Consider the following 18,863-nt stretch of genomic DNA (forward strand, 5'->3'; position numbering starts at 1 on the left):
GTGAAACACGAATACCCCCTTAGCTGCGGATTCCTAAGTCTCCACAAGTCCAGCCACCCCAACTCTGCAGCTGTCCGGGACAGCGAGGTAGTCGAAGGGGCCTCCACCCTCCCTAGCCCAGTCGGCCTGTACCTATCCAGCTCCTCTTGCATAACCATATTGAAGTCCCCCATACAAAGCATCCGTGCCGAGGGAAATTGCGCCGCGAAACCCAGCACAGTATGAAGTAGCGAGGTTCTAGCCGGAAGGGGGTTATACACATTAATAAGAACATAAGGAACATGACTAATGAAACCATATACCATCAAGTACTGACCCTCTGGGTCTACAACAGAATGCTGCGGCTCCCAAAGGAGGCCCTTGTGGATCAGGATGGCCACTCCTCTAGAGTGTGAAGTGCCGAAAGCCTGCAAAGACCACTGAACCCACTGCTTTACAATTCTATGTCCTGTATCCGCTGTCAGATGAGTTTCTTGAAGTCCTAGAATGTGAGGGCTATACCGTCTAACATGCGAGAAAACCGCAATTCGCTTATTCGGAGAACCCAAGCCTCTCACATTCCAGGACATCACTACCAGGGACCCCATAACTTAAACTTGGGGCATCCCCCTACATATTGCAGGATTCTGCTAGAGGAAAGGAGGAGCTCCCATCGTATCACCTGAGCTTGCCTCTCTCTCCCAGACCTTTGAGATTTCTGAATTGACCATGCCTTCAATAACATAATAAACACATAACAAAACATTAGAGGAACCAACATTTCTGAATATGCATCCCGTGCATTCATCATTATGCTAGTCCCGTGGCAGTACATTCGGGGACCGGTACGGGGAGAGGAGTGTTAAGCCCGTACTGGTTGCCGAACATTCCCTGTAGGTTACAATAATACAGCTGCAGAAGCAGGTTATGGCAATGAGAAAAAGTAAGAGCACTCGGACCACCCTAGCAATAGCACATAGACACAAACCAGCATTAGGGTCACAATGGTCCGATGCTGAGCACAGAATATAACATCAACTTCCATATGAATGGGGTAACAGCAGTTACCATAACCTGAATGAAACCATGATGGCAAGGCACTGTATGTCGCTAATTCCAACAAAAGCACTGGAAGTCCCGAGCTAAAGATGCATCAATTCGGCCTAGGGCGCCTGGAGATCCAGTCCTCAGCTTCCTTCGGGTCGGTGAAGAACACCGGTCTATCCCCATCAATCACACAGAGGCGCGCTGGGTAAGCCATGGAGTATTGCAAGTTCAGTTCCCTAAGGCGCCTCTTAACCGAGACGAAGGTGGCCCTCTTCTTCTGCAAATCCGCAGAGAAATTCGGAAATAGTGACACATTCGCATTCTCATGCTTCAGCGCACCCTTGTGTCTCGCTTGACTGAGGATTAAGTCCCGATCTCTCTAGTTCAATAAACGGGCAAGCAGAGGCCTAGGAGGGGCTCCCGGTGGAAGTGGTCTGGCAGGGACCCGATGGGCTCTCTCCACCGCATAGGCCGCAGAGAATGCGGCGTCAGGGAACTGGGCCTTGAACCATACCTCCAAGAAGCTGGCAGGATCTCGCCCCTCCGCTTTTTCAGGTAGGCCCAGGATCCTCACATTGTTGCGCCTGGCGCGATTCTCCAGGTCATCGCACTTCTGCCTCCACAGCCCAACAGCGCTCTCAACCTCCCTTAGTCGCGAATCCAGCGGTCTGGTGTAGTCCTCCAGAGCTGACACCCGATCTTCCGTCTGCTTCACTCTCTCTCTGAGATGATAGACGTCTTGTCGCAGCAGGCCCAGATCCACCCGCACCTCCTCTATCTTGCAAGTAAGGGAGGATTGACAGGAAGAAATCGCCGTTAGGAGTTGCTCCGACAGCACCTTCAGTGTCCTCGGGCTCTATCTGCTGCGCAGCCTGCCCGCGCGTCACCGCTGCACGAGGAGTGGCGGGAGCCGCGGCGCCATGTTGATTTTCCTGGCGGGCATATTCCTTCAGCTTTTCAGCCGCCGACTGCGCCTTGCTGGGACCCATATTCTGTCGCCCAGGTTTCTTCCTCCTCTTCTGCACTTGCCACTCGAGGTTTAAGGTAGGCAGCTTGGCAGGATTAGACAGGATTCAATACAGGGAACGGAGCCGCTCTCAAGTGCGTGCACTCATGTCGGCAGTTAGCCACGCCCCCTAATAAAACACTTTTATACTTACCTCCATGTCAGCGATGCGATGCAGGCCTCTTCCTGTGTTCCCACCAGGCTCTAGTGTTGAAGATTTGGTGCTCGTGTTCTTATTTAGCTTGTCCTTCAGAAAAGTTTATACTGTGATTCAAACTCGCGACCTTTCACATCAGAGGCAAGGCACTTACCTACACAGCTATGAGAGCTGTATAGCCAGTTAGTTAAAATATATATAACTTCTACTGTAGATAACTGATACCTAGTGTACATCCATACACATGACAGCTGTCCCAACACACCCAGCTCTGCTACATCCATAGCATTGATGTACACTAGGTATCAAAGGTTTCTACAGAAGTCATATATATATATATATATATATATATATATATCTCTATCTCTCTTTTTTTACTAACTGGCTATACAGCTCTCATAGCTGTGTAGGTAAGTGCCTTGCCTCTGATGTGAAAGGTTGCGAGTTCGAATCGGATTGAGGACAATGGGGGCCCATACATGAGGGGGGATTCATTTGATGACCGGCACTTGGGCACATATGAGGGGGCTTTTTATTTTATAAAGGGAACTGGGGGCACAATTGGAGCGCAGTACAGTACCGCGCTCCAATTGGTTGGTCTGCATAGACCAACCAATTGGACTGAGCGTGAGCAAGGGACCACTCTGGTCCCTTGTCAGCACCCGGTGACATCACCGGACTGGGGGAGGTGGAGCTTAGCGGGATCTCGGCCAGGCTAGTTAACGCCCCTCCAACACTTTTGCATAATTAGCTATGCTGGCAGTGACATCACCAGGCTCCCTTAACAGCGGAAGAGGAAGCTTTCCTCCTCTGCAAGGGACCCGGTACGTCACTGAGTGAAAGGAAACCTTCCCTTCCGGCAGATAATTTATGGGAGCAAAAGGGGGCATTAGAAGTAAGTTCATTAGGTAGGACATGGGTGTTGTTGATGTGTGTGACACTGCAGTACTATAGGACTATAGGGTCCCAAATCCCAGGCAACCCCTTTAAATTCTCTAGAACAGAGGGGAGAGATTTAATAAAACTGGTGTAAAGTAGAACTGGCTTAGTTGCCCGAAGCAACCAATCAGATCCCACCTTAAGGGTCCATTCACACGTCCGTTGTTTCTTTCCTGATCTGTTCCGTTTTTTCAGGAACAGATCTGGACCAGATCTGGACCCATTTATTTTCAATGGGTCCTGAAAAAAAACGGACAGCACAATGTCAGATTTTTTTCAGGACCCATTGAAAATGAATGGGTCCAGATCTGGTCCAGATCTGTTCCTGAAAAAACGGAACAGATCAGGAAAGAAAAAACGGACGTGTGAATGGACCCTAAGGCTACATTCACACGTCAGTATTTTTCTATATCCCGAATTTCGGTCCGTTTTTTTGCAGATCCGTTGTTCCTGAAAATGTTTCCGTATGTCATCCGTTTTTTGCGGATCCGCAAAAAACGGAAACATGTATAAATTTCACAAAGCAAATAAAGTTGTTTGGATTTTTTGGAAAAAAAAATTGAAAAAAAAAGTGAATAAGTGATTTCTGTGGGCAGGATTTAATTTCCAGGAATGGATTCCGCATAAAACGGATGACATATGTAATGACATACGAATGTCATCCGTTTTTTGCGGAACCATTGACTTTGTATTGTACCAAGATCCGATTTTTGCGGAAAACAATAGGACAAGTTTTATATTTAATCGGACATGCGGAACGGAACAACGGAAGCGGACAGCACACATTGTGTTGTCCGATTTTTTCCAGGACCCATTGAAAAGGAATGGGTCCAGAACTGGTCCTGATCTGTTCCGCAAAAAACTGAACAGATCAGGAAAGAAACAACGGACGTGTGAATGGACCCTTAATTGAAGCTCTGAAAAATAAAAGAGGAAACCAAGCAAGTTTTCTTAGTTTTAATAGCTCCTGCCCTCAGTTTGTTGACCCTATTTTTTTTTTTTTTTTGCCGGGGCAGAAGTGGATCCAAAAGGAAAAGTGAAAACTGATGACCTTTTCTTTGTATACACTCCCGTGATTGGCTCAAAAACTGCATAAAAAAATTCTGTAAAAACACCATGTGCGAATCCATCCTAATAAATTTACACAAAAAAAAAATGCAGATTTAGACACTTTTTTAAACAAGGTTTTATTTTTCACTGAACCTGGGTAATATTTAGACAAGCATTCTCTTCTTAAATGTACACCTTTGAAGTAAATTTAAAAGTGAAACTGAAAACAACAAAATTGCCAAGCAACAGTCCTAACAGAAGAACTAGATCAGTTCTAGAAACCTGCTGTGCCAGAAGGGTAGCCCAGGGTTGAAAATAGACAGAAACCCATAAGAAAACGTAAAGGGAGTCGGTCATCCCCAAAATCAGTTTTGCAATATGCAGGCACTGGCTGTGTGCTCCCTGCATCACAGATGCGGACCTATTCACTTGAATAGGTCCGCAAACCGTAGCTGCGGTGTGGAACGGAGGCACGGAACCACTACGGAGTGCTTCCGTGGTGTTTTTGTCCGTGCCTACGCACCACAAAAAAGATAGAACATGTTCTATTTTTCTGTGGACGGATCACAGACCCATTCAAGTTGAATGGGTCTCGATCAGTCCTGGCCGCTGAACAGACGTTGCCCGTGCATTGGGGACCCCAATGCATGGAACGGTAGCACAACAGCCATGTGCATGAGGCCTTAAAAGGCTACACCCATGTAGCACATGTGCCCCTAAACATAACCGTACTATTCTTGTGAAAATCCAGTCCTTTAATCCTAAGAAATGTTATTTTTATGCAAATAAGGTTCCCAGTGCACCATGGGCTGAGTCACGTGGTTCAGTGCACATGCTGTCCCCTGTGTCTCAGGGACCATCAATCAATCAAGAGGAGGCGGCAGGGGAGGTGTTATAGCAGATTAATGTGCACTGAAAACCTTACATGTATAAAAATTAAAATAGTATTTCTCAGGTTTAAAGGACCGGCTTTTCATCAGAAATATATGGTTATGTTTCAGTGAACCTACCCTACATGGAAGTACGCTTACTTGGAAACTGATTTAGAGGTGACCAACTACCTTTTATTGTACAAAATAGTGTTGTTGCTTGTAGAGATTCATTCTGCGTTCAGAGAAAGAAAGAAAGACAAAACCAAAGTAACAAACAACAAGCAATTAATTTACATAATTCACTATTTCAGGCTGGGTTCACACGTTCCAGAAACACCACGGCAGATGTGCACTCAGGATGCGGCTGAAGAATGTGCCAACACTATCACGTTTAATGTCCATGCAGTGGAGATGGCCATACATATTAGTTGTGCAAACCTTCAGGTTTGGTAGCAGCTTTCTTTCATTCTTGCATGAATATAGGGCCGGGGGAGTTGGGAGAGATAGGAAAAACGAGCGCCCGGCCAACAGCTAACCGTTATCTCAAGTGTATGGACAGCGGTTTTCCAGGAATAAGTCATTTCTAACAGGTGCCGGCAGCCTGTCTATCCTACTAAAAGCATCATACTTGCCTGCTCCTAGCCGCTTCGGTACTCCGCGCTACCTCCCACTTCATCTTCCGGTCCAGGGATTTGTTTTCTTCCTCCCCGGCATTGGCAAGGTCCCTGGATTCACTTCAGCATCACAGCTTAAGGCCTCATGCACACGACCGCTCAGTGTTTTGCAGATCCACAATTTGCTGCCCATGTGCGATCCACAATTTGTTGAATGGAACGGGCCCCCATAATAGAAATGCCTATTCTTGTCCGCCAAACGGATAAGAACAGGACATGTTCAATTTTTTGTGCGGGGCCACGGAATGGAGCAACGTATGCTGACAGGACGCGGAGTGTTGTCTACAACTTTTGCGGCCACGTTTGTAAGCCCAAAAATGCCGCTCGGATGCGGAACCAAACAACGGTCGTATGCATGAGGCCTAAGCCAGTGGTTGACTGAAGAGGAGCAGGTGACCATGCCCATGCTGGGGAAGAAGGTAAGACTACCCCTGGACCAAAAGATGGAAATACGGGGGGACTGGAACATGAGCGCGCAGATATGATCCTTTCAGTAGGGGAGGAAGGCTGCCAGCACCTGTTAGAAATGATGTATTCCCGGACAACCTCTTAAGTGCAGAAAAATGCCAGCTCACTTAAAATTTAAAGTGATTGTCTGCAGGCATGCCAGACTCCATGTGGGCACACTTTCTGGCAGCATTCTGGGCACATCATGGCCGTGGAGCATCCTGATTCAGCCTAATCCTGATCCGCACCAACACCAGAAACCAATTTAACGATCCCATTATCAAAATGCCCAATAAAAAAACAAAGCGTGTTTATTTCCACAAGTCTTCCAAGCTAAAGAAAATGTAAAGCAGGAGTGGCATTAAGCTGATATCGGAGTATTTCCCCACACTTCCTAGAATCTAGTAGTTTTATTTCAGCAGAGACATTGCACACAGGGTAAAGCTTCCCAAACAAGGTGGAAAACATATAAGTTACAAGGATGGGGATATAACATTAGACAAATGGGTTAAAAATACAATACACAGTATGGGGGCTTCTTCGTCTTTGACAGGTTCTATTATGTTTTTTTGGCCAAATATACAACCTGCAGATTCCTTTAAAAAATAAAAAAACTTGTGGGATAATAGTGTATGCCACTAACTTCAAGCAGTTCTTGCATATTTATCAGATCCTTACAATCACCCTCTTTCCAGAGCCTTGGAAGAAACATATGTTATGCACAGTATCCATACTCCTGGGAATACCTATGGATAGTTTCTGGTAGCTGCCTGTATAAGATGTAAAGGGGGTTGTCTTATTTAGCCATTTCCATGGTGAGATGGCGGCTGTTTTAATGCCAGCCTTACGGAAACAGTAGAGTGTTCGGAGGGAGAATAAGGATTGGGCAAAAACCTTTTCGACCAACCCTTTTGTTCTCTGGGAAGATGGGACACAGCCAGAACTCTCTGGAAGAGTCTCTCTTTGCTTTCCCCATAGCACACACGTGTACCATGTGTGGGGAAAGCCGAGAGGCAGACAGTGATTGAATGTGTATGGCCAGCTTTACGTGTTGCTCCACGCAGCATTATAGTGTGGCTATTTCATTATGCTGGCTGATGTGCCTGGTAGACACTTATCTCCCCATCTATAGAAATAAGGTGGAACTCAACCAATGTGCATATTAATGTCAATGGTCTTTATTGTTGGGTAGTCAACCATCATTAAAATAATCTTACAACAAGACCCCCACCAGACTATTCACTAATGGATGAAGACTACTAAAAAGGCTACGTTTCACTTACCAAAAGGTCTTATACTCTGGAAAGAAGAGAAGATTGGGAAACTAAGCATGAAAAGCTTTATATATGTCAAACGTCTAAATGCATTTTTTTTCCTGTACACTAAGCAAACAAAGAGAAATGTTAAAATTACCTTCTTTGCATAGCAGGTGATGACAAGAAGCGATTAAACCACTACAGGGCAGAGCACAGAACTAACAGAAGTCTCGAATACAGCTGGTAATGATCTAAGAAAGCAACTAAATCGGGTGCCAGGACTAGGAAGATAGAAGACAAATTCTTCCAAAAACAGCGCCACACATGTCCATGGGTTGTGGCTGGTATTGCAGGTGAGCTCCACTGAAGTGAATAGGGCTGAGACACAATACCAACACACAACCATGGATAAGGGACAAGTGTGGTGATGCTTCTGGAGTCCTGGACAACCCCTTCCATTGGTTGCTCCACTTTTCATCGGCTCCTGTTTTCATAAATCTACACCAATATGTGTGACGATTACCATACAGACACTGAATTTGTTACTAAAAATCAGCATTGCTGAGCAATCTTTATACAAAGTGTCAGGCTCTCCAGCAGGCAGAACTTGCTAGGTAATGAATTAGAAAATACACAGGACAAAGCACAACAATTCTAGGAATTCAGAGAATTACATTTGTCTGGAATTGATATTACAGGTTAAGTTTCTGTGGCTTATTTTGAGCCTTTTTTTAAACTTATGAATACCTTTGGCTCTTAGTCTTTATTTAAAAAAATTGCAACTGTAAAGTGGTAAGAAAAATGTAACTAGATGTACTTCCAATCCGGATGGGTAGCACTACCCAGACCGCACCCTAGGATCTCCCAAAAAATGTCACTTCAGTTTGATGTCAAGAGGACTTTCCTGAAGGTAATAAATGCAGCAGGACGTTTCATTGTGCTACAACCAGCATTTCCAAAACAAAAATGGCAAAATTAAATTTTAAAGTTGGTCTGGCCAAGTTAACAAGGGGGGAATCTGGGGATAAAATTGGGATCATTATTTTGGGCAAAAAGAAAATCCCCACAGCTTCCTAAACAACTCGTCGGACTTCAAAAAATCTCTTCAGATAGTAGATTTGTCCCAGAGTCATAGCAACCAGTACAAGGGCTTCAAAAAATGACCAAAGCACCACCCTGCTGTTCGTGTTGTCATTAACTGTTGAGAGAAGACAGAAAAATTAGTACAAAGTGGACAAGGTGCACACAGATTAAATGTATATATTGGGTATTTGGCTTGTGGGTGACATTTCAGAAGGACCCTAAAATGCACTCTAACCTCTACAGATGAACTTAATGTGACCTTCTCTTAACCTCTGAATGCACATATCCAAACTGTTCAATGTTTCAGTACTTTTTGCACAACTTGCTATTCTCCAACAAGGAGCTTAATAGCAAAATTCACAACAGGTATTTGATCTATGAATTGCCCAATAAATTTCCTGGTTCCATTAGAATTGGTATTTAAACAGTCCTCCTCATCATGCTGTTCACATTTTGATATCATGAGACCAAGACAATATCTAACAATTGATGAACAGTACCTCACCATTGTGAGGCTTCAAACAGGATGTTCTCAGACGGAGTGTCCACTGAGCTTAGAGTGTCACAGAGAGTCATCAGCAGGTTGCAACAGAGACTGGAAGAGTCACAGAAAGGCATAGAAGTGGACGTCCTTTGGCCACATCCCACACTGATGACCGCTTCATTGTAAACAATGCCCTGCGGAACCGGATGATGAATGCCACACAACTCCAGGCACATTTAAGGGAGGTTAGAGGCACCCAAGTGTCACCTCAGACCATTATAAACCGTTTACATCAGCGTGATCTGCATGCTAGACGACCTGCAAGTGTACCAAACCTCACAACCAGGCACAAGGAGTCATCGTCTTGCATGGGCCAAGGATGCATCTACACTGTACTAGGGACCAGTGGGCCTTAGTGCTGTTCACTGATTAAAGTCTGCTCATGATGAGCAGAAATGATGACCACCAACGATTTTGAGACCTCAAAGAGAGCACTAACTGCTGTCACCAGACGAGCTTTTGGTGGTGGTGGCGGTGTTAGTGTGGGCAGGTGTGTCTAGTCCATACAGAACTGCCCTACAATTTTTGAATGGTACAATGACAAGTCCATACTACTTGAATAACATCATTAATCCAGTCATTGTGCCTCTGCATGAACACCACAGGCCTAATTTCATCTTCATGGACGACAATGCGCCAGCTCATCGAGGTCGCATCATTAGGGAAAGGCTGCTGGAGACTGGGGTACATGCACTTTCTCCAGACCTGGATCACATTGAAAACTTATAGGATCAGCTGAGTCACCGTGTAGAGTCTCGTAACTCTGTACCCCAGAACCTCAGTGACCTGAGGGCTGCCCTTTAAGAAGAGTGGGATGCCATGCCTCAGCAGACAGTAAGTCGACTTGTGAACAGCATGAGATGTCGTTGTCAATCTGTAACTAATACTCAAGGCCACATGACAAGTTACTGAGACATTTACATTTTTGTGGGGACATACCCACCACTGGTGTTGGCTTTTGTTTCAATAAATTGCTTGAGATGAGAAAACCACCATTGCATACTTCTACTTAAAGGGGTTGTCCGAGTTTTTTTTTTTTTTTTTGTATGTTTCTAACTGGGCAAATGTAAGGGCTTTACAATTCATTTACTTTATCTCCAGTGGCTGGTTTCTCAGATTTCACTGAGGGCCACATGACCTGTGATGTCAGCTTCTCACCCTGCTCTGATGATGTTTCATGCACAAGCCTGAGAGAGAAGATATGTGCCTGTACACTGCACTGCTGGCTGCTGCTGCTTATTGCTCTCTCCCTGGATTCTTAAGGGAAAACATTAACCCCTTCAGCTGCACAGACTCATGTTTGAAGGCTTTACTGAGTAGCTGCAGGCAGTGAGGAGACAAATGCTGGGCACAGGAGCTGACAGAGGAGTTCTGCAGAGCATTGCACAAGAACAGAAAGGTAGGGGGAAGATCTTGTGTGTATCAGCAGTGTCACTGTACAGCTGGGACTTGTAGTCTTACAACATACTGCTGAGTATCCTAGCAGGCAGACATGTCCCTCAGGGCAGCACTTATATTTACTCCCTTTGCAGAGCAGGATTGTTGTTATTGCAGGTATTTGCCTAACACCTGCTTATATATTGCTGCCCATTTTCATAACTCTGACAACCCCTTTAAATGCCTTACTTTCGTTATATATCACTGTAGCGTGAACTTTCAGTTTTCCGTAAATTTCACTTTGTGAGTAGTGTATATATATATATATATACATATATACACACACACACACACATTTTTGTAAATCTGGCAAGCTGCAGAGGCTCTGCCCCTCTCACTAAGCCTTGCCAACTTGAAACTTTCTGAAGCTAATTTTGTGGTGTCAAAGCCCTTATAAATCTCCCCCAATTCGCCTTTAAAATTACTACTCATCTGTAACAAATAGAAAAAATTATAACTAAAGATAAATTAGATTAAATTTTAGGGAAATAAAAAAAAAAATATATAAAATAAAATTATACTCACTTGATCTGTGTATTCTTTCCCGCACTTCCATGTATTCCTGCTCGTGTTTCACAGCTGTCATGGCCACTGCAAGTTCATTGATCATCTCTTCCAGCTTGTTCTGGTGTGCTGTACAACAGGTGAACAAACAAGTCATGATAGACCATGATGAAATCAAACAGCGAGTGCAAGTCATAGGAGACTGGTAACATTCAAGGGGTTCTGGACACATAATCAGCATCTGATCGGCAGGGGTCCGACACCCAGGACCTCTGCCGATCAGCTGTTTGAGAAGGCAGAAGCGCTTCAGGAGCGCCGCGGCCTTCTCACTGCTTACCGCAGGCCCAGTGACATCACGACTAGTATCAACTGGCCTGGGCGGGGCTAAGATCTGTTCACTTGAATGGAGTTTAGCCCTGCCCAGGCCAGTTGATACTAGTCGCGACGTCACTGAGCCAGCAGTAAACAGTGAGAAGGCCGCAGCGCTCCTGAAGCGCCACTGCCTTCTCAAACAGCTGATTAGCGGGTGTCGATCAGATGCTGATGATCTATCCTGAGGCTAGATCAACAGATTAAACAAACTGCAGAACCCCTTTAATACAAATTACTGATCATCAGCAGTACCAGGAAGGCGATGTGCACACAGGAATTAGGCTCTCTTTTTATTTGTTCCAGCATAGGAATAGAAAAATGGAAGCTCAAGCAGAGCCAAAGCCATTCAGAGTAAAAACATACCAAACAAATCTAAAGCATGCTGATACCACAACATACAAGATATTGACTGTCATAAAACACCATGATACAGTCAAGTCACGGGAGCCACAGTTGGTCTGAGAGATGTGGTCGACACATGGAATCAGGCCTAATCCATATGATGGGTTGTTTCTTTGTGGAACATATTTTCTATAGCACCAATATATATATATATAATTTTTATATATGTTTCTTTTATACGGTGTCCACCATTTTTTACTACTTTAAAAAAACATTTTTTAATCATTTTTGTGTTGCAGTATTTGAAGATCCAGAACATTTTTTGGTCAACTGACCTGTATGAGGGCTTGTTTTTTTTTACAGAACAACTTGTAGTTTCCATAGGTACCACTTTGGGGCACTTATTATTCGGCCTTTTTTTTAGAAGGTATAAAACAAAATCTCAATTCTGGCAATATTTTGAGGTTAAAGAGGTTTTTCAGGCTTTTATTATTGACAACCTATCCTTAGGATAGGTCATCAATATCAGATCGGCAGGTGTCCGCCACCCGCCCCCCCAACTGATCCGCTGTATGAGGAGACGGCGCACATAGTGTGCCTGTGCCGTCTCTCTTCCTGTTCGCTGCTGCTTTGCCATAGACCTACAGCACTGTGCACACTGTATCCTCATACATCTGATATTGATGACCTCTGAGGATAGGTCATCAATAGTAAACGCCCGAACAACCCAATTAAAGATTGTGATCATCTTATAGTTCAGGCTGTTATGGATGTGGAGGCAATTTCAAATGTGATTTTTTCTTTTCTTTCATTTTTATCAATAATGGTGTATTTTTTGCCACAAAGCGATTTGTTTCACCTCATTTATCAAAAGGCGTGACATTTAATCACAAAAATTGCGACTTTAAATTTTTTTTTTTTTTATTTAAATCTGATCTGCTGTGCACCTTTTTAACAGAAGCAAGCTTAATCTACTGCTACATTTTGCTCCTCTAAGCAGAACATACGTTGAGAAATGAGGCGTAATATACGCCAATTTGGTATCCCCCACCCATGTTGACATTCAAAAGACATTTCTAGCGCGTTTCATTCTTTCTGGCAAAAAATAAGGAGAAACCCATTGATTATTTTTGGTGCATGTTAAAGCATAATTCTAGCACAACATGATAAATGTCCCCAGTATGTAAGGGAAAATTCATTTTTACTTGGAATTTGTTCTAAAAAAATACCACAAATAACACTATAACATTTCTGTATTCCACTATATTATGGCACTTGGGGCTTAACACGAGAACAAAAATGGTCAACCTAGACCTCCTGGTACAATACCATCAGAAATCGGTGATCACATCATAGAGTTTCCAATGGGGTTACAGAGGGAGTCGCCACCATCTATGAACCACCTCAGTGCAGTGGTTGCCAATAAAATGATGCAATGACTGAAACTCATTGGTAACCTCAATGTTTTTCTATTAGGGCAAAAATTGTCCTGGGCGACCTACGAGGTCTGTAAGACTTCTGACCATGATGGAACAAGACTTTTAGGTGATCAAAAAATGTAGCTGAAAAGTAAAGCCTCATTCACATGGCAGTGTTTCACGGACGTCTGCTGTACGTGTTCTCCACGGACAGCACACGTCCCTATTCATTTTAATGTGTGTATTCACACACCAGTGTTTTAGCACGGTCTGTGGGTCTGTTTTTTTTAGCACGGATGCATCCTCTATTTTGTCCATGTTCACGGATCCATCAAGCCAATTATAGTCTATGGGTCCGTGAAAACCATAAATGCCATCCGTGTTTCACGGATCATTAAGAGATTCTTTAAAAATTATTTTTCAGCTGTTCAGTCAGTAAAACACGGATGCAACACGGACAGCAAAAAACAGACACACGGATGCATCACTGACCACCTGCTCACGGATTTGAACACGGACGTGTGAATGTGGCTTAACACAACAAACAGCACTCCAACCCTGAGCAACACAGTGGTTGTTAGGTGAACGACAACCAAACCAGTTCCTTCATTATATGCACCAACTCACATCACTGCCATGCCAACAAAGGAGAAGTGTTAGGTTTAAAAAAAACATGGCTGCAAGGTAATGTTAATAGGCACACACAGAACAGGGAACTCTGCTCAGCTATCAAACAGCAGAAGACATACCATCCCAAGTATCTCCACCACCTAGGAGAAATATTGAGATGAGAACACATGAAGGGAGTTTTAGGTACTACCACCCCTCCGAGTAGACAGCATTCTGGTTGGACTGGTACTAGTTCACATGGTCTGTATTCTGCCAGTATCAGTAACCAACAGGTGCGCATCATTCCATTATAGTTTCTTCTATTTAGTTCCCACTACTGGTTTTGGTTTACAAATACTGAACGTGTGAATAAGGCCTAAGGAATGGGGGGCAGGGAGTAGTTCTGAAAGAAGTAAGGATTATCTGTCACTAGACCAGGGATCAGCAACCTCCACCATTCCAGCTGTTCTGAAACTACAACTCCCAGAATCCTCCTTTCACTTCTTCTGAGTTACAAGAACAGCTGAGTAAGTTTGCAAGCTAGGAGTCGTAGTTTCACAGCAGCTGGAGTGTTGGAGGTTGCTGATCCCCGCACATAAAGGTGTTACTGCATCCACAATACTTCAATTCAGAGGGTCCAAAGCTTCTGCAGGCTCTAGACCAGGCATGCCCAACCTGCGGCCCTCCAGCTGTTGCAAAACTACAACTCCCAGCATGCATGGACAGCCTACAGCTATTAAGGCATACTGGGAGATGTAGTTTTGCAACAGCTGGAGGGCCGCAGGTTGAGCATCCCTGCTCTAGACTAAGGACACAGTTTGAAAAAGCGCTGAAGAATCCTGGTTTCCATCAGCCCAGATATCTCCATAGACATGAGATTTCTGATTTGGACTACAGGCAGTTGAATACTTCTGGATTAAGCCCAGCTGCCAGGAACAGGGATTGCATAGGCCGGATCCCTTGGCGCCTCCTTTGGCAGTCTCCAACTAAAAATATTATATCTATGGCCAGCTTTACTTGTTCTGAGCCCTCAAAGGTTAAAAATGTGTTCATTTGTGCAAAATAAACTACATGGTATGTGGATAATCTAGAAGATGACACAAAGTGACCTACCTTCCGTCTCCATGTCCTGGCCCTTCGGGGCTTCTCCAATGTCAATAGTGAACATCACTATCTTGGGAGTCATAGTTGACATTCTGTTACTGAAGCAAAACTTGTACGTTCCATCCATGTGTGCGGCAAAGGTGTACTTTCCGCTGGATTCCCGGTCTCCTTTATGAATTCCTTTATTGTCAGGACCAGTAATCTGAAACGGGAAAAGAAGTGTCTTACAAGTTTCCTAAAAAAAAAAGGAAAAAAGTGATCTCCTGATACATCACCGATCAGAAGATCGCGGCGGTGAAGCCTGTGATCTTGGACCTCCACTGATTTCTAGGCCGAGCGATCTGCCCACAACCCCTTCGACACGGCTCAGAGATATTGGTCATTGAAAATCTCGTTCAACATTATAAAGGGAACATTGCTGGGACCCGCACCTATATCGAGAGGGGAGCCCCGCAAGTGAAGGAGGGCGCGCACGCAGCCGCCCTCCATTCATTTTCTATGGGGCCGGGGCATCTGTCAAATACTTTTACCAAGCAGTATAATGGCAACTTAGCCTACTTTCACACTCGCGTTAGGTGCGGATCAGTCATGGATCGGTTCAGATAATACAACCATCTGCATCCGTTCAGAACGGATCCGTTTTTATTATCTTTAACATGGTCTTGAACACCATTAAAAGTCAATGGAGGATGGATCCGTTTTCTATTGTGTCATAGAAAACGGATCCATCCCCATTGACTTACATTGTGTGTCAGGACGGATCCGTTTGGCTCAGTTTTGTCAGACGGACAACAGCGTTTTGGTGTCAGTCTCCAAAGCGGAATGGAGACGGAACGGAGCCAAACTGAGTGGATCCTTTTCCATTCAGAATGCATTAAGGGCAAAACTGATCCGTTTTGGACCGCTTGTAAGAGCCCTGAACGGATCTCCCAAACAGAAACCGAAAGCCAAAACGCCAGTGTGAAAGTAGCCTTAGAGGTATAATGTTCCCTTCAAGCAACCTGCCTTTGAGTTGAATGGATCTTTGCTTAGATTTTTCTATGTCATGGTTCCAGTACCTGAAATCTCTAAGCAGTGTCAAAGGGGCACCGAGCTCCCTATAGAGCTTTTCACTGTAGAAATCAGTAGGGGCCTAAGATATGCATTGGGTTTGGCGAGATGCGGGTAGCACTCTGGGCAGTCTTGTGTGGGGACATGGGAACTGTACCCCACTGCATCTCTAAATCTTACATCAAGTGGGAGATGGCAAGTAAAGGGGCATGTTAAATGTGCCAAAAATGTTCACCTAAACAAAGGGGAAACTGCAGGGGTCACCTACTCCAGCAATGCGGTCTTCTCATATATTTCTATGAAATACACGTGGCCAACCACGCATATGATCTCAATGGAAAGAGGCCACTGCTGGACAAAGCCCATCTTTCGTGAGAACAAAGGATCAGGCATGTTCACATCCATCATGCCCAATCCTTTCCTCCGACACCTACCATGACATGGTCAGCTGACCCTAGCATTCATCCACTGCACAGGTTGCAGATTACCAGCCAATTTTCGTGTGGGGGAAAAAGAGCAGCAGCATACTACGGTACCAGCAAAGTGAATTGGACTGGACGCATCTCATGTACATGTTCGGTATATTTTCTCTGCAGAAATTGACCTGCCGCCGGTCAACTGTTTGCGTGGATTTCATCAAAACCCGCAAGTAACATGTGGGGATTTGGTGCAGAGATACAGAAAGCACGAAAATCTGTGTTGAAAATATGTTTGTAAACCCGTATGTACGTAGCCTTAAGGGCTCATGCACACTAATATATTTTCTTTCCGTGTCCGTTTCTGAAGTTACTCCGTGTCCGTTTCTGTATGTCCGTATTTCCATTCCGCAAAAAAATAGAACATGTGCTATTATTGTCCGCATTACAGAGAAGTATAGGACTGTTCTATTAGGGGCCAGCTGTTCCATTCCTCAGAAGCCATGATCGCTGTAGTGATGCCTCGTCCTCATACAGTGAATGAAATCGCTGGATGTAAATGCAGCGGTCTCCTTCGTTGGATGAGCAGCTGACTGTCAGGAAGGAATGCTTCCTTCTCAATAATCGACCGCTCAGTCAGCCTGTCTAAATCCACCTTAAAGGGAACCTGTCACCGGGATTTTGTGTATAGAGCTGAGATCTAGAGCTTGTATAGAGCTTGATACATATGCAAATTAACCTGAGATGAGTCCTGTCCCTGACTCATCTCACGTACAGGACTCATCTCAGGTTAATTTGCATATGTATCAAATCAGGTTTTTTACACAATAAAAGCACACAGAGCTATGGGGACTGGGTATTGCGGATGTGCTAGCCGCCATCTAGCAACCCATGTCCTCAGCTCTATACCCAAAATCCTGGTGACCGGTTCCCTTTAAGTTTGGGTTGGAGGAGCAGTGTTCAGTCTGGGAGACACACTCAGTGTGATAGCCGCATTTCCCGAACCCAACGCTGCTGTGAGTTCCTGCCGGATCTTTGGTCAGTTCTGTACTCACAGTACAGTAGATCTGTGGTCAGGCAGAAACTGACATCATCATCATAAGCCATAAGGTTAGAGGAGCAATGTTCTGTCTGGGAAGTGAAGCCATCACACAAAGCGTGCTTCCTAGACTGAACACGCGCATGACATTGGCCTTAGGTGTCACTGTACTTTCAGCAAACTTTTCATGTGTCTGACACCCTCACCCCTCTCTAGAACGAGGGGATAGAAGCGCACTCTCTCCTTGCTGCACTACTGAGTCCATCTCACCTGTCCTGCAGCGAGGAGATGAGCTCTTCTCCCCTCCTTCGAGAGATCAGTGGGGGTCTCAGCGCTCAGACCCCCACTGATCTAAACTCTTGATACGTCCCTATTACATAGTTGAAGTGGACTTAAAGTACAGCGCAACTTTAATCAACGTCGCCCACCATCACAAACACCTGAGCAGGTGCACACCTGCAGGGGTGAGGACGGGGTGCGGCCGGTGAGTGACAGCTGCCTGCACACAAGTCACCACTCCTTAGGGCTGCGACTGTCAAGCAGGACAGAAAGCCTGGGTGCAGATCCAGGCATTCTTATCAATAAAGACAATAGAGAGCGCCCACTGGTTGGTTTTTTTTGTTTCCATTTAAAAATTCTCAGAAGAATGGAGCTGCTGCACGGAGATGTCCCCCAGCCAGCACTGCAGACCACTGGCCACCTCTGCAGCTGGGGCTCAGACACCAGGCACGGTAACCGGCTGTGCCCGCTATTTGGAAGGGAAGCCCTCCATACTCACCTCCACGTCGATGTCCAGGAACCCCCCCTCCGCCACTTCGAAGATCAGGCCCATCTTGGTCCCGGACGTGACATGCTCGTAGTAGCATTCTTCCGCGTGAGCGTCGATGCTTACAAAGTAACCCGAGGCCGTGGCGGAGCAGAAGGCGAGCAGGGCGACGAGTTCTGATACCGTGAACATGTCTACCAGAGGCGGGGGCCGAGCGAGCACAGGCCGGGAACCTTGCTGCGGAGTCTGGGCCTCGCTGTGAAAGAGGCGTCACCGCTGGAGGCAGCCGGGGAGCTAGCTGCTAGTGCCACGTAACGGCTCTACGGCGGCCCAGCTGGGACACGCTCACATCCGGGCAATGGAAGCGTAGTGTAGACCTGGCAGTACGAGAAGCCGCGGCGGCCATTTTGTTTTAGGGCATACTTCGGGCAGATAATAGTCACACTGGTGTAGAATCTGTTTTCTGACCACTTTTTCACCAGTGCTGATAGACGCTCCCAGATGTAGATTCAAAATGATCTATCCCCTGCTTTTCTCAAAAGTACCTTTTACATGTGTATTAGTGTTTTGTCTGCGATTGCGTTCAGTTTTTTTTCACGTAGGTGAAATGCATTTTGATGCTTTTTTCACGCGCGTGATAAAAAACTGAAGGTTTACAAACAACATCTCCTAGCAACCATCAGTGAAAAACGCATTGCATCCGCACTTGCTTCCGGATGCAATGCGTTTTTCACTGAAGCCCCATTCACTTC

General features: G+C 45.2%; 1 protein-coding gene across 2 annotated transcripts; it reads right to left on the reverse strand.

Annotated features, from left to right (window-relative positions):
- Positions 1–7,329: 7,329 nt before the first annotated feature.
- On the reverse strand, positions 7,330–18,426 carry TMED2 (transmembrane p24 trafficking protein 2). 2 transcript variants are annotated; one of them, XM_044275692.1, is made up of 5 exons: positions 18,124–18,426; positions 14,850–15,042; positions 13,877–13,897; positions 11,017–11,124; positions 7,330–8,625 (listed from the first exon to the last, which is right to left on the reverse strand). In XM_044275692.1, the coding sequence occupies exons 1-5, from the start codon at positions 18,301–18,303 to the stop codon at positions 8,501–8,503; spliced, it is 627 nt and encodes a 208-aa protein (XP_044131627.1). In that variant the 5' UTR covers positions 18,304–18,426; the 3' UTR covers positions 7,330–8,500. The 2 variants fall into 2 exon arrangements, with proteins under 2 accessions (XP_044131627.1, XP_044131628.1); XM_044275693.1 differs by lacking the exon at positions 13,877–13,897 and having other exon boundaries at positions 18,124–18,421.
- Positions 18,427–18,863: the final 437 nt, after the last annotated feature.

This window comes from Bufo gargarizans, chromosome 1 (assembly GCF_014858855.1).
Source record: "Bufo gargarizans isolate SCDJY-AF-19 chromosome 1, ASM1485885v1, whole genome shotgun sequence".
Lineage (NCBI taxonomy): Eukaryota > Metazoa > Chordata > Amphibia > Anura > Bufonidae > Bufo > Bufo gargarizans.

Bases quoted from the DNA above. Each gene is read 5' to 3' on its own strand.
- TMED2 (XM_044275692.1), bottom strand. From the start codon at position 18,303: ATGTTCACGGTATCAGAACTCGTCGCCCTGCTCGCCTTCTGCTCCGCC. The intron at 15,043-18,123 runs GTGAGTATGGAG...TTCCCGTTTCAG, and splicing joins TCCTGGACATCGACGTGGAG to ATTACTGGTCCTGACAATAA. The intron at 13,898-14,849 runs GTAGGTCACTTT...TATTTCTCCTAG, and splicing joins CCAGGACATGGAGACGGAAG to GTGGTGGAGATACTTGGGAT.